The following is a 21,358-nucleotide window of genomic DNA, read 5'->3' on the forward strand; positions in this document are numbered from 1 at the left end:
GAAAACTTGAAACCGCCCAACTGGGCGGGATTCCTCCCAATCTGGCAACACTGCCAGTATTCCGGAGGGGGTCTACTAGTAGCTATGCCGGATCCAAAGACAGGCCTCCTGTCAGAACATATGTTGTGAAACGACATAAGATAAAGGTACGTAGAGCTATAGATTCTACATGATAATCATAAATGTAATCATAAAGTCGGCGTGATATCAGTCATGTATTTGCTTGTGAAAGCTTGCGGCTTTCATGTAACTGCCGCCTAGCAACGAGAGGCAAAGGGTAAAGAGGGTAGGCTATCATAGATTCTATTCGGAAGAGATCAACACAATTCTAGACTCCCAGAAGAGGAAGAGCTAGCACTAGAGAGTTCACAGGCGTTTTCATGCGCCATTTCCATTGAGTAGAACCAGAGTAGAAAAGCCAGTGAACCGCAGCGTGTTCTCCCGCTGACGTCACAACATGGCCGCGAGCCACGGACCCAGTTTTCTTGCGCTGTGCAATTAAAAGTTGGATATTTGCGTAACAACAGCTTCTTTTCACGTAATTATAACAGAAATCTAACATGTTGGCCATGTTGTATAGTTTATTTAAGAAATTGCATAGAGTCATGTTCGTGTCATCAGACCTTTAATGTTTCTACATTTTCCTCTTCTTCCGCCTAGGTTGGGTATGGCAGCCTATAAAACCATATGGTAAAAAGTTTTGAAAGTTGGTACACTAATTGGGTACAGTCCCCTGATTCTTTTTATCAAGTTTCATTTTTGTACTTCAAGTGCTGTACCACCACTAATGGGTCAAATTTAGAGGCACTTTTATGCATGTAACTTCTGAACTGTACACCCCATTTTCAAAAATGAGGTACTACCGGATTCCTTGGCTCAAGCCAAGTTCAGCTCACCCCATGACGTACATTTCTACTATATTAGAATTTACAAAAAAGTTTTAAAATTGTTTCACAGGCCCCGACTTTTGACCCAATTTTCACCAAACTTGCTAGAGGTGATTTTCCAACCAAGCCTCACAAAAGTTATCATATGGATTTTTCATTTTCGAAACTATTTGTCCATTACAGCCAATCAAATTTGGTAGCGAGGTTGCCAAACAGTAAGAGAGGTCATATCTCAGAAACTGTTTGACGTATAGACACCAAACTACATAGACTCAATACCCCTTCTGGAGAACCTGAAAATAACTTGAGTCATTTGAGCACAGAGTGGTGCCAGAGTCAGTAAAAACATGCTTTTCCCAATTACTGTTGTCACATTTGCCTTTAAAAGTAATTTGTGTGTGGTGGTTGTATCCTGGGAGATCTCAAGGCAGAGACAAAAGCATTCATCCATCACTGTTAATTGAAAGTAGCAGTGAAGCTGCCAAACAGGACCTGAAGTCATAACTCGGTCACATTTTGACGCATCAAAACCAGACTTAGTATATGGACCCAGGATCCCATTCTGTGGAATCACAAAATTGTTTGCATCATTTGGGCTCAATTTTAACCAGTGGGGTAGTTTTGCAATCAGTAAAAATTAATTGTGGCTAATAACTGCTGTTTGCCTTTAAAAACTGATACATACAGTGGGGCAAAAAAGTATTTAGTCAGCCACCAATTGTGCAAATTCTCCCACTTAAAAAGACGAGAGGCCTGTAATTTTCATCATAGGTACACTTCAACTGCGAGAGACAGAATGGGGGGAAAGAATCCAGGAAATCACATTGTAGGATTTTTAATGAATTAATTGGTAAATTCCTCGGTAAAATAAGTATTTGGTCACCTACAAACAAGCAAGATTTCTGGCTCTCACAAACCTGTAACAACTTCTTTAAGAGGCTCCTCTGTCCTCCACTCGTTACCTGTATTAATGGCACCTGTTTGAACTCGTTATCAGTATAAAAGACACCTGTCCACAACCTCAAACAGTCACACTCCAAACTCCACTATGGCCAAGACCAAAGAGCTGTCAAAGGACACCAGAAACAAAATTGTAGACCTGCACCAGGCTGGGAAGACTGAGTCTGCAATAGGTAAGCAGCTTGGTGTGAAGAAATCAACTGTGGGAGCAATTATTAGAAAATGGAAGACATACAAGACCACTGATAATCTCCCTCGATCTGGGGCTCCACGCAAGATCTCACCCCGTGGGGTCAAAATGATCACAAGAACGGTGAGCAAAAATCCCAGAACCACACGGGGGGACCTAGTGAATGACCTGCAGAGAGCTGGGACCAAAGTAACAAAGGCTACCATCAGTAACACACTACGCCGCCAGGGACTCAAATCCTGCAGTGCCAGACGCGTCCCCCTGCTTAAGCCAGTACATGTCCAGGCCCGTCTGAAGTTTGCTAGAGAGCATTTGGATGATCCAGAAGAGGATTGGGAGAATGTCATATGGTCAGATGAAACCAAAATAGAACTTTTTGGTAAAAACTCAACTTGTCATGTTTGGAGGAGAAAGAATGCTGAGTTGCATCCAAAGAACACCATACCTACTGTGAAGCATGGGGGTGGAAACATCATGCTTTGGGGCTGTTTTTCTGCAAAGGGACCAGGACGACTGATCCGTGTAAAGGAAAGAATGAATGGGGCCATGTATCGTGAGATTTTGAGTGAAAACCTCCTTCCATCAGCAAGGGCATTGAAGATGAAACGTGGCTGGGTCTTTCAGCATGACAATGATCCCAAACACACCGCCTGGGCAACGAAGGAGTGGCTTCATAAGAAGCAATTCAAGGTCCTGGAGTGGCCTAGCCAGTCTCCAGGTCTCAACCCCATAGAAAATCTTTGGAGGGAGTTGAAAGTCCGTGTTGCCCAGCGACAGCCCCAAAACATCACTGCTCTAGAGGAGATCTGCATGGAGGAATGGGCCAAAATACCAGCAACAGTGTGAAAACCTTGTGAAGACTTACAGATAAACGTTTGACCTCTGTCATTGCCAACAAAGGGCAAAGTATTGAGGTGAACTTTTGTTATTGACCAAATACTTATTTTCCACCATAATTCGCAAATAAATTCTTTAAAAATCAGACAGTGATTTTTCTGGATTTTTTCTCATTCTGTCTCTCATAGTTGAGGTATACCTATGATGAAAACTACAGGCCTCTCTCATCTTTTTAAGTGGGAGAACTTGCACAATTGGTGACTGACTAAATACTTTTTTGCCCCACTGTATGTCTGGTAATACCACTGGTGGTCCCAAGGCTGAGACATAGCAATTTTTCATGTCATCCTAATTGATGTGGCCAGCATACTGGATTTTATCAAAAGGTTTACATTTTTTCACAGGCCACAAAATCTGCCCAGTCTCCACCAAACTTGGTACAGATGAGCTTTGGACCAAACCTCACAAAAGTTATTAGATGGATGATTTTCAAAATGGTTTGTCCTTGACAGCCAATCAAAATCAGCAGCAAAGCCAATAAACAGGAAATAAGGGCAACATTTTGTTGTGCCGACACCAAATTTGGTATAGAGATTTGGGACACTCTCCTGAGGATGTGTAAAAAATGCATTTGATAACTGAGGGACATTGCAATCAACAAAAACACATTTTGCCTCATAAGCATTGATGCATTTCCCTGAATGAAAGTGATTGTCAGGTGATACTTTGAGAGATTCCAAAGATGAGACAAATTATTATGTCAACTTATTTGACATGACCACCTTTTTATGGGAATTTTTTTTGAAGGCTACAAATTTTTATCCAATATTCATCAAATTTGGCAGAGATGATATTCGGACCAAGATTTATGAAAGTTATCAGATGGGTTTTTCATTTTCAAAAGTGTTCATTTGTTACAGTCCACTGCAAATGGCGGTGAATCTGCCAACCATATAGAATGTGAGGATCTTGGTTACACCCAACCTTTGGTCAATTAACATAAAACTTGCCATCGGCACTTACAGCCATACTTGTAGCATGATCAGATCAAGTTGCCATGGTGATTCTGCCCTGCTAAATTGCTTTCTCTCTCATCACTGCTCGCAGCTATATTTACATAATTTCTTTCTCTTTAATTTCAGTGTACAAGCATAATGTACAACAAACCTTTTGATTATTTATATCTTCAAAAACAGATTTAAAGCAGGCCATAAACAGCCATAGAACAGTTAAAGTCACCTTTAATGGATTGAACATTACAATGAACCAATGCTCCAATTTCTGTTTCAAATTCACACAAACAGCTGAAGTCAGTCAGTAGGGGTAAGGTCATGAAGAATGGCATTACAGTGCATTATGATCTGGGAAAAACCAAGTTCCATGCTTCATTGAATGAAAAAAAAAAAGATTTAATTAGAGAAGTAGTGGAATCTAGCAGGCAGGTCAAAGTCAACCATTTACCTGGTATACAAGCAAGTTTTTAAAGTTTGACTAATTTGTTTTCTTCTTTTGTTTGTATTAAATAGAACATCCATATGTCTAAAGGTTTACGATGACTGAAGTAAAATTATAGGACTGGTTTCCCTCACATCCCGTCTCTGAAAAGCTAAGTTAGGGGTTTACTAAAATGACCAGAATTTAATTGCCTAAATCTTTTGGTCTGAATGAACAATGTGTCAAGTTTCATTGACATAATGCAGCAATCTGACACATTTCAAAAACAGTGTTAAAATAAACACTGGTTAATGTCAAGACATCATTCCATCTTTAAAATGTTTGATTGTGTAACATCAGCTTGACATAAGCAAGCTAACCTTTAACATGGCCAGTGGGCCATGTAGAAGGGTCATATTTTTGAGACAAAACCTGAGATTGGCAAAATCAAAATGACAGTAAAATGGGTCAGTAATATTTTAATGGATTTTACTGCACAGTTGTATGTAATATATTTACTGCGTTTTGTTTTCAGGACCTATTTTAGGTGTATGAAGTGTCTGACTTTGGTGTGCCCATAGTCTAAATTTAACCACCTCTAAATGAACAGTTAACTGCAGAAAAAACTGAACCATCACCCACATATCTGTGGGTATTTTTTCCCCCCTTTGAGACATGAAACGACTTGGGTACTTGTGTACTCAGTTTGACAGTATATAATGTGCTTTGGCTTGGGACTCTGGGATAACCCATATTAATGTCCCCTTTAAGGTCTCTCCTGTCCTGTTCCTTGCTATAACTGGCCTGGATATGAAAGCCTTGATATCAAAGAACGCAAGTTTAGAAATTTAATTGTTACATAACAATGCCTAAAATTAGGATCATCTGTTCTTAACATTATTCCAGCTTTGCTTGATGTGACTAATTTTTATTTTCTTTAATCCATGTCCTCTCAGAGACTACTAATTAATGACAATCAGCAACTAACTAAACAATCACCAACACCCATACTCTAATAGAACCCCCAACAAAACTCCATGATGTTCGATACTGGCCAGAACTATCCACCTTAGAAAGGTCTAAGGATGCAATTATTAATAATCAGCAGAGATGCCTAGGGCTGCGAATGATTTGTGTAATGTACTACACAAGCTCTGAAACTTAATTTGACATTGCAATCCATTACATTTATAAACGCACATTGAACATGTACATGGAAGTCTGATGGGGATTTTACCTTCATCTTATCACTAACCTTCAGAAGAGCTAAGAAAGAAACTTGTCTTTTCAATAGTTGTGCCATTACCTTGTTTGTACAAACAAAAAGTGCCTCACTTTGCCAATTACAAAAATGTACTTTTCACACGCATTATCCATGTATATAGTTAAATAATGTTAGCAAAATTTAGGTACCCAGTAAGCCAGTTTTTGGTATAGATTAAGCATTATTCATGGACTAAAGGTTAGTTCAATATTTCTGATTAATATTTAGTCCATGAGAAGGCTTAACATGTCCAAAACAAAAAACCCTCCATAACACTAGTGTGTATGCAAGTAAGTACTACCAAAAATAAAAACAGGATTCGATAACATGAACCTACAGGCCTACAGACTAACAATGGGCACATCAAGTATTCATAAGTTATGTACGGGAATCAGATTTTCAGTGAATGGAATATGCTATTCTGGTTCAGGTGGAAGATCTGCATAGGGTTGTTTGGCTTGTCTCTTCTTATAGGATGGCCACCGACAGACTGGGCAACAGTGCTGCCCACCTGCCAGCCAGACCACGATGCACTGCTGGTGAAACACATGGCCACACGGCAGTCCCATGACAAGGCATTCCATTTCAAAGTTCTCCAAACAAACAACACATTCTGTGCAATGAAGCATGCCACAGGGCCACTGGGACCAATCGGTGTCCCGTTCCTCTCCAGAAGACCAAGACTGTTGGGCCCTCATCCCAGCTGAACTCCTTTCATTGGCATGAGCCCTCTCTGAGCTGTAGTCTCGTTCTTGCTGCTCACCAGCTGGTTCCACAAACGATGGGTGCGCCATCTTGTTTGTTGGATTATCTTGGTCCATGCTGTTGGTCCCTTCTGACTGTGTGCACTTGAACCTCCAAGTGGGCAGATTTTTGATGTAGTCAATGGGAACAAGTGGGCGAAGCCAGAGGTCAGGGAAGGCCAACCTTTCTAAAAGGAAATTAGGATCATCATCCCAGTCTGACTCATTCTGAAAGGAAGCAATGGGATGTACCAAATAGCTGGTATACCAATCCCAAAGGCTGGACAGCCACTCCAGGTTGTTTGCATTTTGGTCTTCATTGCCACATCTCCTCTTCTTCTCAAAGTAGTCTATGAGGAGCCCATGGGCCAGGTATGTGCTTAGGAAAAGTGCTGGGTGTGAAGAATAGAAGGTCCAGTCTGCCCTGACCCAAGACGCAAGAGTAGTGGTGTCTGCATAGCGGAGCAGTTTAAGACTATACTCATAGAAGTTATCCAAATAGGGTAGCTGAAGGAATCCAAGAATGGGGAGCCAAGAAATGATGAGTAAAGAATTATAGGTTCCTAGTGTGCTAATGAGAACAACGAAGCGCTTAATCGTGGCTCCCTGTGTTATGAAAAGGTCCATCCAGGCCATCAGATTGACCATCACCAAGCTTAGGACAAATAGATCATTGACCTCTGGTTGAACAGAGCGTAGGAATGTATCCATGGCATGGAGGGAAATGTATTCCCCAGTGCTATTGCCATATCTGTAGATATCCTCTGGTGTTTTCAGAATATATGAGGGCATCTGCCGCACCCCAATCTCCTCCAAGCAAGTGGCATTGTCCCAGTTGCGAACATCAACAAAGATGAACTCTATGCGACCTGTGAATTTGATGCTGAGGGCTGAGAAGAAGGCAGGGGGCTGGAGCAGTTTGGCAAACAAGAACATCTTCACAGGCTGCTTTTCTCTCTGGTACCAGTCATCCATTAACTGTTGTGAGAAACGGATGGTCTTGATGCGGGAGGCAACGTGCGCAGTCATCCATTTGAAGATGTGTTCCGTTTCAATGCGCCTACCGTTATATTCTTTCAGCATGACCTTTCCTTTAGAGGCGTAAGTCTGGGGAACTGACATGATCAGAGTGGACTTCATCCAGCCACGTTTATGGCAATATCTGATAGTTTGGGAGGAACAGGGTATTATTAAGAAAAGTTAGCGTGACATGCAAAAGCAAATAAGATAAATATATTTCTACATAATTACAATTTAGGCATGACCAACTGGTTACAAACTCCAAGTGTATGCACGTGCAGTGCAAGTCCTGACCTGGAATCACTTGAGCAGTTGAAAGTGCCAGTGCGAATGCCAAAGCGAGAAACTTTCTGTACCATTTTCCCCCAGTTGGCTGTACTCAATAGTGGATTTCTGTCTTGGGCTATTACCTACACAAGAGAGAGACAATTTTCTGTTAAAACATCTTTTAAAATCCCATTATTGCTTTGTATCCAGAATACACACCAGATTTCCACAAGCCATGCGTTATGTTAAATTTTGCTTTTTATTCCATGAGCATATTTATTTCTATTTAAACACATTCAAACCTCAAAAGATCAAGTGAACGTTGACAATAATAGAAATAGAGCTGTTAAAGCATGCTTATAAATCAGGAAGATTTCTACCTGGACCAACCAGATGCCATCTTTAGTGTCTTCCACTAACTCATAAAAGTGCATCTCCCCACTAAAACTGGTGCTGGAATCTGATCCTGCTTCTTCTTTTTCATTTTTTAAAGCAGAATAGAGCTCCCCTTGCATCAGTTCTCCTGACAAGCAAAAATATATATATATACACACACATGATTAAAGTTACACTGTTTAAAACAGACTGATGATAAAATAATAAACATTATTCTCTCTTTAGTAGCTTTATATTTTGATTTCAAAAAAGGTGGTGTTCTTAATCTTTTATCTTTAAATTATATGATTAAGAAAGTGAGTATTTTTGTTGGCGGCACAGTGGTGTAGTGGTTAGCGCTGTCGCCTCACAGCAAGAAGGTCCTGGGTTCGAGCCCTGGGGCCGGCGAGGGCCTTTCTGTGTGGAGTTTGCATGTTCTCCCCGTGTCCGCATGGGTTTCCTCCGGGTGCTCCGGTTTCCCCCACAGTCCAAAGACATGCAGGTTAGGTTAACGGGTGACTCTAAATTGACCGTAGGTGTGAATGTGAGTGTGAATGGTCGTCTGTGTCTATGTGTCAGCCCTGTGATGACCTGGCGACTTGTCCAGGGTGTACCCCGCCTTTCGCCCGTAGTCAGCTGGGATAGGCTCCAGCTTGCCTGCGACCCTGTAGAAGGATAAAGCGGCTAGAGATAATGAGATGAGTATTTTTGTTAGCTAAAGATTGCTGATTTATAACTTGAGAATAGAAAAAAACAAACAAACACATTGTTCTGCCTTTCAGTGTTCCCAAAGCAACACCCCCAAAACATATGCATGCACACTGCCAATGGCCAAGAAGGAGCTTTTAGTTGACAGGCAACATAGCGAATAAGCAAGCAAGGATGGCTCCTTGCCCAGACGGATTGGATGTTTGTGGTGTGCACCTTTTTTGGGTGCCAGAAGTGTGACAGGGACTTACACTGGCCAATTAGGGCCATTGTAGGTTTGTATGTATAAACAAACAAAAACAATTAAATATTAGGGCTATCAATCAATTAAAATAATCACATTACTGTCCATAGTTAACTTGCGATTTATCGTGAATTAATCACATTTTTTAAATCTGCTCTAAATGTACCTTAAAGGGATACTTTTCAAGTTTTTGGTGAGTGAGAGTGAACAAATATGCTTGCTTTATGCAAATGTATGTGGCCAGATCAGGAAGTATAAGGCTGGACACAGCAAAAATTATTTTTGTGGGTATTTTATTATATTTTATTCCCCAAGTGCACTTAAAATACCAGAGTGTCAGTGGCACAGTAGCTCACGTAGCCATACCAATCACAAAACCAGAGTAACTATTGCGCACACTGATTAGCTCTTCCAAACAAAACAGTCAGAATTAAAATCCACTGAAAACTCAGGGAGGAGTAGCAATTTTTGTGAATTGTGGACAGACGGACAACGGACGCCGCGTGATGGCAATAGCTCATCACCTACGGCTGGCGAGCTAATAAAGCAGCGTTAATTTTATAATAATTTTGAGGATTTAACACAATTCAGCGTGAACAAAACAATATAGTATTTACCTCTAGTTCTGTACTTAACTTCCAGCCTCAAACCATGCAATAAAATAAACTAAAACTCAGTGATGTGGACTTTGGACAACAGTAGTGGCTCTTTTTAAATAAAGAAAATAAAAATGCAAAACCCAAATAAATAGAGTTGTTAAGCCACACAGCTCATGAAGATGTTTTCCAGTAAAATGCAATAACTCACTGGTAAATATACAGTACATTCATGAGCAAAAACTGCATTTATAAACACTTTTACATAACTCACAAATTTCTCAGAATAAAACAAACTCTCATTCCAGTGTGCAGCCTGAGCGTTTACACACACACACACACACACACACACACACACACCTCTTAACATGTCTTTTCCTCCCCTATGGACCATCAGAAGAGCACACTAAAAATACGCACATTTTAGGGAAACAGTCAGAATGCAACACAAGTCGATTCTGCACACAAGTGCACTTTATCACAACTTATAACGACCAGGTACTCGCTACATCGCTCACTTGCACTACATCACTTCCCGATTTCCTAAAATACAGGGGAGGGGCGCAGAAAATGTGTGTTGCATGTCAAAAAAATTAGTGGAATTAAAAGGAATTTGTATTACAGCGTTATTATCGTGTTAATGTTGACAACCCTGAAAACAAACAAACAAAAACAAACAAACAAAGGACCTGGAGAAAGGGATAATATTCTGGGGGGAAAAAAAGCATTTCCAAGATTAAAGTCATACATTGACAGATATTCTCTGAAATTGTAAAGTCATAAATTTACAGAAACCCCCCCCCAAAAAAAACAACAACTTAGAAATTCGAGATTAATGTTGTAAACTTGCATGAAAAATAAAACTTGACAGAATTGTGTGTTTTTTTTTGCCAAGGAACCATACTGCTTCACTTGGATCAACCTCATCGAACCACAAACCCTGTGGCTTAGCATGCATTATGGATGACCTTATCAAATTACACTTTTCACTTGGATTTAGCAATAAGGAAATACTCACGATTTTAGACTTTAATCTGGGAAATTCTTAGTTTTTTTCCCCCCTCTAATTTTTACCTTCCACTCCCAGCTCTGTAATTTACTTTTAACCTATAATGGCCCCAATATACTTATCAGAACTGGAGTGTATCCTTAGGAGTTTATATTTTACTGACTGTGAAGAAAATTGACACGTACTACAAAAAGTGGTCCAACATTTAAAAAATTTTTTTAAAAAAAAAATCACTGGCTGCAATTTTTTTTTTTTTGCTGCAGACCTCTGTTGCTCCAGGGGTGTGCCATTTAATGCCTTCTACTTTAAAACAAACAAAAATATTCTTACCATGATACAAACCAATATCATGATTCTCAGTACATCATTGTATCATTAATAACTTCTTATCGTGAAAAACTAGACTTTTAAAGGATGTGCCAATCCAATTATCACTATTGAGGGAGGCTAATCCTGTCCTGGATCAAACTTTACATTTATTCCTGATCCAATTCAAAATGCAAACAAACCCCAGAAACACAAGGTGTTTGAAGGACGAGGCCACGCACTTCATATTTCACGTAAATTTACTAACAGAAGGCTTGCAGAGTAGAGCAGATCAGTATCGGATCAGCATGGCCAGACACCAGTGATCTGTGAAGATGTGTTAAAAATGGGAACAGTGGGATTGGTGTGTCCATACTTTCCCCACCACTATTCATTATCTCTAGGGATATAAACCAAGTTACCAGAGTTTTCAACCAGCTCTCTGACGTCCCTCTTCTCAGCCAGGCCGGAGTATCCCAGTCCTCTCCCCTCCAGGATGGTCTTCAGCTTTTTAAAGCTCAGTGTTACAGGATCCACAAGCTGGGTGGCAAAGATTCCCGTCTCATACCACACAACAGCTTCGAAAAATCGAGCCAGGACAAACAAAACCAAAAAGTAAAGGAGCAAGAAAAATAGTTTTAACCACATTTTACTCAATTTCTAAGATATTCTGTGGTAGTTATATGTTTGTTACAGTAAAGACTGCGCTGTCTGACATTGGAGACCAGCCTGGTGATATATGACGGCTATATCTCTTGCTAGCAACTTCAAGTTTCCTTCAGCTATTCTGTGCTCGCAAACAACCTCTAAAGAAAGGCCTGTCTTTTTTTTTTTTAGTCACTGATACTCTGAAGACCACTGGAAGCTCTTACAGCGGTTATAATGTCCATTATTTCCACCACCCGCTTGTATTATTTGGGAAGAGTTAATAATGACTGCTACACTTCACGCCAGCGCAGCAGGCCAGTATGTTATGGCCCAGCCTGCAGAGCACATTAACGGTCGAGTCGCTCATCTGGAGAGGGTTTTACTGGGTGTAAAATAAATCCTGAATGAAGCAAAATGCACAAAGGAGCAAGAAACAGATAAACAACACGAAAATAAACCGTTTCTTTTGGTATTATTTCCAGCGTCGCGGCTTCGCTACAACGCTCGCGCTGTTGATCAGCTGGTATACATAACAAAAATAACGTCATGGAGTCGCTTCCGCTTCCGCCTTAGCAACCCAAAACAAAAGCCGAAAAAAAACCCAACAACGGTGGGTGTTTATTTCCGAAAACCAGACATTCGACTATTTAACTTGTTTGACAAATTATCCATATCGTTTTGGGTTCTACGGAAATATTAAAAGATTTACTGTGCACTAAAAAGAAACAAGTTTGAAAACAATCCTAAACGCGTTCCAATTTCACATATAGCGCACTACGTAGGGTGTAAAATCTACTTCTATTACACCTGCTCCGAGTGTGCCTATATAGTGAGCAAGGAAGTATTTGAAATGAAATCGAAGTGAAAACATAGGAAGGGCGTGATTTGTAAGACTGACGCGTATTACGTGGCAGCTGGAGCAGCCCGAGTCGAGCTGCCAAAATCTCCCTGCACAAAAACACGCACAGCTTTACGGGTGTTGCCGCTTTTGGTGCTAAGCTATAGTTAAAAAAAAAAAAAATTATAATCAGGATGGAAGTAAACACATGCAATATTCAAGTTCTTCTGCAAGCTGCTGAATACCTGGAAAGAAGAGAACGAGGTACTATAATATTTACTTCTAATGTTATTTCTTTGTAAGCTATATAGATATATATATATCGCAGAATGAGACCAACCCCCGCTCAAGATAATCAAGCCGCTCTGCAAAAACATTATGCATCTTATATACTGAAACAAACATTTTCGACTGACTTTAAAGATTTAATCTTTAGGTTTTTAGTTCCTGTTTGGAGAAGACTGAGAATGTGCTTCCTCAGAGTCATTGTGTTTTGACTGGAGGTCTGTTTTCAGCTCCTCCATTGTACACAAAGGCGCCAACGGCGGTAAATTTGAAAAACCGCTCTGGCTGGACGCTGTCATTAAACATCACTTTTATTATGCAGACATTACGACACGGATAGATATTTTATCGCGATTTATTCTCATCATTGTGCAAAACTACAGTCGGAAATGTATTAGATAATTAAACCGGTGGCGCCAAAAAATTAAATGAAAACTTCAAAACTGCGCTCGCGCTGAGGTTTTTTTTAATTTATTTTTTTCCCCTTAAACTGTATTTTTTAACCTGATGACATGAATGAAAACGTCTTTATTTTCTGGTCTTGACTCCACCATAATTTTCTTAACCATATTATTATTCTTATTTCATCTCGTTACCTCAGTCCTTTATTTAGATATCTAGTGAGTTAGCATCCTAGCTAACATTAGTCACTTCAGTCCTGGGCGTCCACCGAGTCCGGTTATTCTGGAGTGAGTGTCGTTTTTTTTTTTTTTTTAAAATTATTTTTCTGTTTTTTGTCTTCTTTTTTAAACAGAAGCTGAGCATGGCTACGCTTCAGCCCTTCCATTTTACAGTAAAACAACAGAAAAAAGAAGCAAATCGAAAACTAAAAAGAGTTCAGCGGGGAACAGCAGGTGAGATGTCCTTCAGCGCATGCGCAGACTTCTTTTTGTTTTGATCATGAGAGTTTCAGGAGTTAATTTATCATTTATGCAGGCGAATAATTACGGGTTGTTTTACAATCAGGGTGCAAAGTTTGTGTCACAGGGGTCCAAAATTCAAATTGATTGATTCAAACTGGTTCTTGTACCAGTTTTTAAGCGAAGGACAAGTTAAAGAACAGATAGGCATGTGTAATAGTTTGTATTATAACAAGATTAAAGTGCCATTCCACCATTGGATGTATTTTTTTTGGCATAAAATACAATATATTTTATGACAAGGGCTACGTTCACACTGCAAGGCTTAATGCTCAATTCCGATTTTTTTGTGAGGTCGTTCACATTAACAAATATATGCGACTTGTATGTGATCCTCAGTATGAACGAAAAGCGACCTAAAAGTGTTCCGCATGCGCATTGCAGGATACGACGACGTCACACGCAGTGAGCATGGCCAGTGTTTACGGAAGTAAAACCGCCCGGTTGCGGTATGACCCATCCAATCTAGCTTGAATAGCTGTATCCCCCCCAAATAGAAATCAGCTCCCTAACCTCTGCGTCCTTCCATTGAGAAGATTCAGAACCTTCACAGCCCGAAGCGTCCCTCGCATTGATGTCATGCGCAGGGGCGCAGATACGTTTTTTGAACTGGGGGGGACAAAAAACTGGAGGGGACAAAGCTGCCAGCAAACCAACCCCAACCCCGATATGCTTGTCAAACTTGTTGTGGGTTACCATAGCAACCAAGCTCGAGCTCGCAACCTGTGCAGTCTGCGCAGCTCAACCAACCGAATATCAGTCTTTGTTTTATGTGAGTTGTTGCAACTATGTATACACTGCTGTGCACCTCAATAAACCGAATGGTAATTAGTCTTTTGATTTTTCCGTGAGGTTTGCCTTATGCAAAGAAAGACAGCATAGACGTTTTTTCCTCCCTATAAGTGGGGGGGACCGAACGAGGTGAATTTAAATCTGGGTGGGACGAGTCCCACCCTCTATCTGCGCCCGTGATTATGCGCCATGTTGTTGTAACTTTTTTTGAGAGACCCGCAGAATAGTGACGTTTGTGGCTTGTTGATGACGTGTAAGTCGGATGAATGTGACCTGGCGGTTCAGACTGAAGTCGCATATGAAAAGAGCGGATAGGAATCGGAATTAGGACCACATATCCAAACGGCCTGGGTCGGATTTGAAAAAAATCGGATCTGTGTCGTTCATATTGTCAATAAAAGATCGGATACAGGTCACATATGGGCGAAAAGATCGGATTTGAGTCACTTCAGCCTGCAGTCTGAACGTAGCCAACATGACTAGACAGACACTACGTTCAGACTGCACCCTGAAACGACCCATATCCGATTTTTTTGCCCATATGCGACCTGTATCCGATTTGTTATTGACAATCTGAACGACACAGATCCGATTTTTTCACATGCGACCCAGGCCGCTTGGATATGTGGTCCTAAATCCGATGCATATCCGTTATTTTCACATGCGACTGCAGTCTGACCGGACAGGTCGCATTCATGCGACCTACACGTCATCAACAAGAGACAAACGTCACTATTCTGCGTTGGCTAATCCCGCCTCTTTGGTGGAAAACAACAACATTTGTAAAGTTTTCAGAATTTAAATAGACTTTTATAGAATTGATCAAGCTAATGGTGGATTTGGTAGGGACCTGGATGTTTATCTGTTAGCCTGATTAAATAAAACAGTTTCTATAACTGATTTATAACTTAAACCATCCTGTACCACATCGCCAGGTCTCGCCTCATCTCCATAGCAAACTGCACTGGTGTTTATGCACCTTGAGCCAGCGCTGAGAGAAGTTGCAGAATTCAGCTGGCTATAAACAATCTAAATAAATATTTATAAAAATGTAGAAAAAGTTTATTAATATGACGAAATAAATATGTGCAAATTATTAAGCCTGAATTAAGAGTTTGGTAATACAGCGGCCGTATCCCAAATGACTGCCTACTGAAGCTCGAGTGCACTATATAGAGTTTAAAAATCCATTACTTCCTAGTAACATGTAGTGCACTTATATAGAAATTAGAGAGACATTTAGGAGTCAACCCTCATTACCAGGCTACACGTTTTCATTTCAGTTCAGAAACAAAAACACACACAAGACCTCATACTTTAACACTAACCAGATAATTAAACAAACAAACAAAAAAAGAAAATCATTAAACTTGAAGAGTGCGCTTTTTTTTGTTTGTTTACGTATTACGTAGATATGCTTATTACGTGTCAATTTGCGCATGCGGGACACTTTTGGGTCGTTTTCCGTTCATATTGGAGATCGCATACAAGTCTCATATACAACCCCGATTCCAAAAAAGTTGGGACAAAGTACAAATTGTAAATAAAAATGGAATGCAATGATGTGGAAGTTTCAAAATTCCATATTTTATTCAGAATAGAACATAGATGACATATCAAATGTTTAAACTGAGAAAATGCATCATTTAAAGAGAAAAATTAGGTGATTTTAAATTTCATGACAACAACACATCTCAAAAAAGTTGGGACAAGGCCATGTTTACCACTGTGAGACATCCCCTTTTCTCTTTACAACAGTCTGTAAACGTCTGGGGACTGAGGAGACAAGTTGCTCAAGTTTAGGGATAGGAATGTTAACCCATTCTTGTCTAATGTAGGATTCTAGTTGCTCAACTGTCTTAGGTCTTTTTTGTCGTATCTTCCGTTTTATGATGTGCCAAATGTTTTCTATGGGTGAAAGATCTGGACTGCAGGCTGGCCAGTTCAGTACCCGGACCCTTCTTCTACGCAGCCATGATGCTGTAATTGATGCAGTATGTGGTTTGGCATTGTCATGTTGGAAAATGCAAGGTCTTCCCTGAAAGAGACGTCGTCTGGATGGGAGCATATGTTGCTCTAGAACCTGGATATACCTTTCAGCATTGATGGTGTCTTTCCAGATGTGTAAGCTGCCCATGCCACACGCACTAATGCAACCCCATACCATCAGAGATGCAGGTTTCTGAACTGAGCGCCGATAACAACTTGGGTCGTCCTTCTCCTCTTTAGTCCGAATGACACGGCGTCCCTGATTTCCATAAAGAACTTCAAATTTTGATTCGTCTGACCACAGAACAGTTTTCCACTTTGCCACAGTCCATTTTAAATGAGCCTTGGACCAGAGAAGACGTCTGCGCTTCTGGATCATGTTTAGATATGGCTTCTTCTTTGAACTATAGAGTTTTAGCTGGCAACGGCGGATGGCACGGTGAATTGTGTTCACAGATAATGTTCTCTGGAAATATTCCTGAGCCCATTTTGTGATTTCCAATACAGAAGCATGCCTGTATGTGATGAAGTGCCGTCTAAGGGCCCAAAGATCACGGGCACCCAGTATGGTTTTCCGGCCTTGACCCTTACGCACAGAGATTCTTCCAGATTCTCTGAATCTTTTGATGATATTATGCACTGTAGATGATGATATGTTCAAACTCTTTGCAATTTTACACTGTCGAACTCCTTTCTGATATTGCTCCACTATTTGTCGGCGCAGAATTAGGGGGATTGGTGATCCTCTTCCCATCTTTACTTCTGAGAGCCGCTGCCACTCCAAGATGCTCTTTTTTATACCCAGTCATGTTAATGACCTATTGCCAATTGACCTAATGAGTTGCAATTTGGTCCTCCAGCTGTTCCTTTTTTGTACCTTTAACTTTTCCAGCCCCTTATTGCCCCGTCCCAACTTTTTTGAGACGTGTTGCTGTCATGAAACTTCAAATGAGCCAATATTTGGCATGAAATTTCAAAATGTCTCACTTTCGACATTTGATATGTTGTCTATGTTCTATTGTGAATACAATATCAGTTTTTGAGATTTGTAAATTATTGCATTCTGTTTTTATTTACAATTTGTACTTTGTCCCAACTTTTTTGGAATCGGGGTTGTAATTGGTAATGTGAACGGCCTAACAAAAAAATCGGATTTCACAACAAATCGGATATGGGTCGTTTCAGGTTGCAGTCTGAACGTAGTGAGAGAAATCTTTTAGCTTCAAAATGATATATCAAACATAATTTTTTGACAACGACAAGTATATTAATTTTGCGACCAAAGTCACCTACCCTTTTAATTTCCGCGCGGTAGTGAAACGTGATGTCATCGGCAGGTTCCCCTTCTTGTGTACCATGTCACGTGTGATGTGGCACAGATTATCAGCAATGGTGGATAGAACGCGATTGTCAGCTTCGGAAAAGAAGCGAAGGAAAATAGCAAGTGATGCCCAAAGGAGACGGTCGATGGTGAATATCGGCACAGCAATCGACAAGCGGAAATCGCGTTCTATCCGCCATTGCTGATAATCTGTGCCACGTCACACGTGACGTGGTACACAAGAAAGGGAACCTGCCGATGACCTCACGTTTCACTACCGCGCGGAAATTAAAAGGGTAGGTGACTTTGGTCGCAAAATTAATATACTTGTCGTTGTCAAAAAATTATGTTTGATATATCATTTTGAAGCTAAAAGATTTCTCTGTCTAGTCATGTTGTCATAAAATATATTGTATTTTATGCCAAAGAATACATCCAATGGTGGAATGGCACTTTAAGTGTAGCTTTAAGCAGGGCTGGGAGAAACAAATGAAGTGATTCTCGGAGAGGACTTTTTTTTTTTGACAATTCAGAATCCACTACTTCCATAGTGCTTTTAAATATAAGGCTGTAAGCTTTGTGTTAGTTGTCTCTAATATTTATGTCCCAATATCTTGACCACATTTTAGGATGAAAATAATCATTTTAGATATGTTATTTTATTTTGAAAAATTAGCTGTCTCGGAGAGGACATTTTTTTTTTTTTGACACAATTACTAATTTGATCAAAATAGTCTGAAAACTTACTGGCATTCAACATTAAAACTTAACTATGTTTCCAATGATATGGAACCAAATATTTGTTTTATGGTATAAAGAATGATTTAAGTGCATCCCTTTTGGTGGTCAAAAAAGCACTTTTTCTAAATGACACGAGTAATTTTGCTAAATATGAGACATATTGCCATACATTCACCAAAAATAACGTTATCACAAATTTTTTTTGCATGGTAAATAGAGCTATCACAGGGCTACAATAAACAACCAAGTTTATTTAGTCAAGCCTTTTGATATTGAAGATAATAAGTGTTAAATGTGATTTTTAGCTCGCGTACCCTGATTGTAAAACAACCCTTATACAATCTACCATTTACTAGTTGATTGGCGTCGTAGTAAATAGTCAGTGTGCATCCAATGATAGTAAAAAGATGCTGTCTAATAATGTGTATCAAAATAAAATTAGCTTCATTAAGGGAATGGGTTGAAGTAAATGTACACATTTCCACAGAGGGCAGCTGTAGACCATCTTTGCCGGCTGTTTAGTGCTGGTGGGTAGAAATGGTTTCAGGATTACTACTGGTATCATCACAGACAAATTGCTTTTAAAGCTATGATATGTATTTTTAGAAGCTTTTTTTTTTTTTTGTTATTTCTTGAAATTCTCTTTATGTCCTGACAGCAATGAAAAGAAAAAAAATAATCAGTGACAGGGTTGTAAAAAGCCCGTCTGATCATTTCAACAGATGTGAGTATTAACAATAGTCATGTTTGTTGTTGGGCGGCGTAGTGGTTAGCGCTGTCGCCTCACAGCAAGAAGGTCCGGGTTCGAGCCCCGTGGCCGGCGAGGGCCTTTCTGTGCAGAGTTTGCATGTTCTCCCCGTGTCTGCGTGGGTTTCCTCCGGGTGCTCCGGTTTCCCCCACAGTCCAAAGACATGCAGGTTAGGTTAACTGGTGACTCTAAATTGACCGTAGGTGTGAATGTGAGTGTGAATGGTTGTCTGTATCTCTGTGTCAGCCCTGTGATGACCTGGCGATTTGTCCAGGGTGTACCCCGTAGTCAGCTGGGATAGGCTCCAGCTTGCCTGCGACCCTGTAGAACAGGATAAAGTGGCTAGAGATGATGAGATGTTTGTTGTTTGAAAAGTCTTTTTTTTTTAAATTGTCATTTCAACCGTTATACAGTTGGTACAGTACACAGTTAAAACGAAACCATGTTTCTCCAGGACCATGGTGCTACATTAAACATCACATGACTACAAATCTACATATAACATGAAGTGCAGCGAGTGCAAACATTGCAGACTATAAACTACAAACAACACAAAGTGCAAACATCAAGGATAATGCAAAAAAAAAAAAAGACAGCTAGGATAAACAGACTGTACAGTGCCAACCAGTACCTGTCACTGACAATTTACGGAAAGTTTGAGGTAGCAATATATTAAAAAAAAAAGTAAACATTATGCAAGTGAGAAGCATTGTATAAAGTGATCGTGTCGTGTTCTTCACTGTGCAAAGATTGCAGTGGGAGTGGTGTGATCAACAGTCCGTGTGTATCAGTCCAGATCCTCAGAGTTGAGGAGTCTGATGGCATGTGGAAAGAAACCGTTACAAAGCCTGGCCATGAAGGGCCGAATGCTTCAGTCCTTTTTTTTTTTTTTCCCCAGATGGCAGGAGGGTGAAGAGATTGCGTGAGGGGTGTGTGGGGTCGTCCACAATGCTGCTGGCTTTCTGGATGCAGCGTATGGTGTAAATGCCCTTGATGGAGGGAAGAGAGACTGTGATGATCTTCTCGGCTGTCCTCACTATCTGTTGTAGGGTCTTGCGATCTGAGACGGTGCAATTCCAAAACCAGACCGTGATTTATTACGATAATATTAGGTGTTTTCTTAGACGTAAATGAGCTATGAGGTAGTTGGATATGACGACAACGCACTACGACCACCCACTCCAACACTGTGCACGTTCATGTGTTTTGGAGGGAGGGCTGAAGTGAGGGGGTGGATTTTCGGTTGAATAGTTTCAAAATCTAGCTTAGACAGTCTTGTTGGTTTTTCCAAAATTTACCTACCCTAGCTTTAAGGAAAATAACAAACGTTAAAGTGACGAGAAAACGTTTATTGATCAGAAGGAAACTGGAAAATAGTCTCCCACTTTGGGCTGTGTTTTGGTAACTGGTAGCTGGTCAGCCCAAGCTGGATTTTTAAAGCTGGGAAGGAGTGGAAATGGTATGACTACTGTTTAGCATCATACTAAATACTACATCCCAAAATTTTCACATGCTTTGATGCAAACCACTTCACCTTGGTAAATAATCTGAAATTTGACAGTCATGATTGGGTTTCTGAGACTGTAGGGCAAACTCACTGAGCAAAAGTTTGAAAAATATACAGGCAGGGATCTCCTGATTGGGCGAATATACTCAAACTGTTCTTACTAATCCATTCTGTTATTTTTGTCATTGGATTTCTGTTACTAGTGAGGGAGGATGTTCAGGCAGGTGAGGGATGACTTCAGCATGCAGTGTGCATTATGCTTTTGGTGTATACTTGCATAATTGGTGGTCATAAGCTGCTGTTGTGTGTTAATTACAATAGCCTTACAGCTCTAGTACAAAATTAAAGTGGAAAAAAATTCTAGAAACTATTCTCATTTATGTTGTATTTAAAATTTTTATGTTTTTCTTTTCCAGGTCCGTTCACAATGAACTGGAAAAGCATAGGTAGGAACACCTTGGTGTTTTAACTTCTATTTCAGCGAGTGTTTTTTGGCTTATTACGCCCAGCTTAAATTGTGTGAAGGGAAAATGTATATTTCTGGTGTGTGTGTGTGTGTGTGTGTGTGTGTGTGTAGACGAGCTCAGTTGCGGCACTGTTTGGAACAGCTGAAACAGCAGGTCCCACTGTCCTCGGACTCTACAAGGAACACCACTCTGAACTTGCTTAGACGGGCACAGATGCACATAAAGGTGAGAACACGTCATGAAAGTCTTAAAGTCTTAGGCC

General features: G+C 40.3%; 2 protein-coding genes across 2 annotated transcripts in view; one reads left to right on the forward strand and one right to left on the reverse strand.

The window, feature by feature from the left end:
• Positions 1 to 4,098: 4,098 nt before the first annotated feature.
• On the reverse strand, positions 4,099 to 12,058 carry rnf103 (ring finger protein 103). The gene is made up of 4 exons (XM_060927438.1): positions 11,263 to 12,058; positions 7,983 to 8,125; positions 7,630 to 7,745; positions 4,099 to 7,477 (listed from the first exon to the last, which is right to left on the reverse strand). The coding sequence occupies exons 1-4, from the start codon at positions 11,486 to 11,488 to the stop codon at positions 5,989 to 5,991; spliced, it is 1,974 nt and encodes a 657-aa protein (XP_060783421.1). The 5' UTR covers positions 11,489 to 12,058; the 3' UTR covers positions 4,099 to 5,988.
• Positions 12,059 to 12,406: 348 nt separating this feature from the next.
• The window catches only part of mxd3 (MAX dimerization protein 3), a 29,196-nt gene continuing 20,244 nt past the window's right edge, over positions 12,407 to 21,358 (forward strand). The window contains exons 1-4 of the mRNA XM_060927439.1: positions 12,407 to 12,590; positions 13,366 to 13,465; positions 21,046 to 21,075; positions 21,207 to 21,321. Of these exons, the coding sequence (XP_060783422.1) occupies positions 12,521 to 12,590; positions 13,366 to 13,465; positions 21,046 to 21,075; positions 21,207 to 21,321 (315 nt within the window). The 5' untranslated portion in view covers positions 12,407 to 12,520. The remainder of the gene's footprint in view (positions 12,591 to 13,365; positions 13,466 to 21,045; positions 21,076 to 21,206; positions 21,322 to 21,358) is intronic.

The sequence above is a fragment of the Neoarius graeffei genome, chromosome 8 (genome assembly GCF_027579695.1).
Source record: "Neoarius graeffei isolate fNeoGra1 chromosome 8, fNeoGra1.pri, whole genome shotgun sequence".
Taxonomy (NCBI): Eukaryota; Metazoa; Chordata; class Actinopteri; order Siluriformes; family Ariidae; genus Neoarius; species Neoarius graeffei.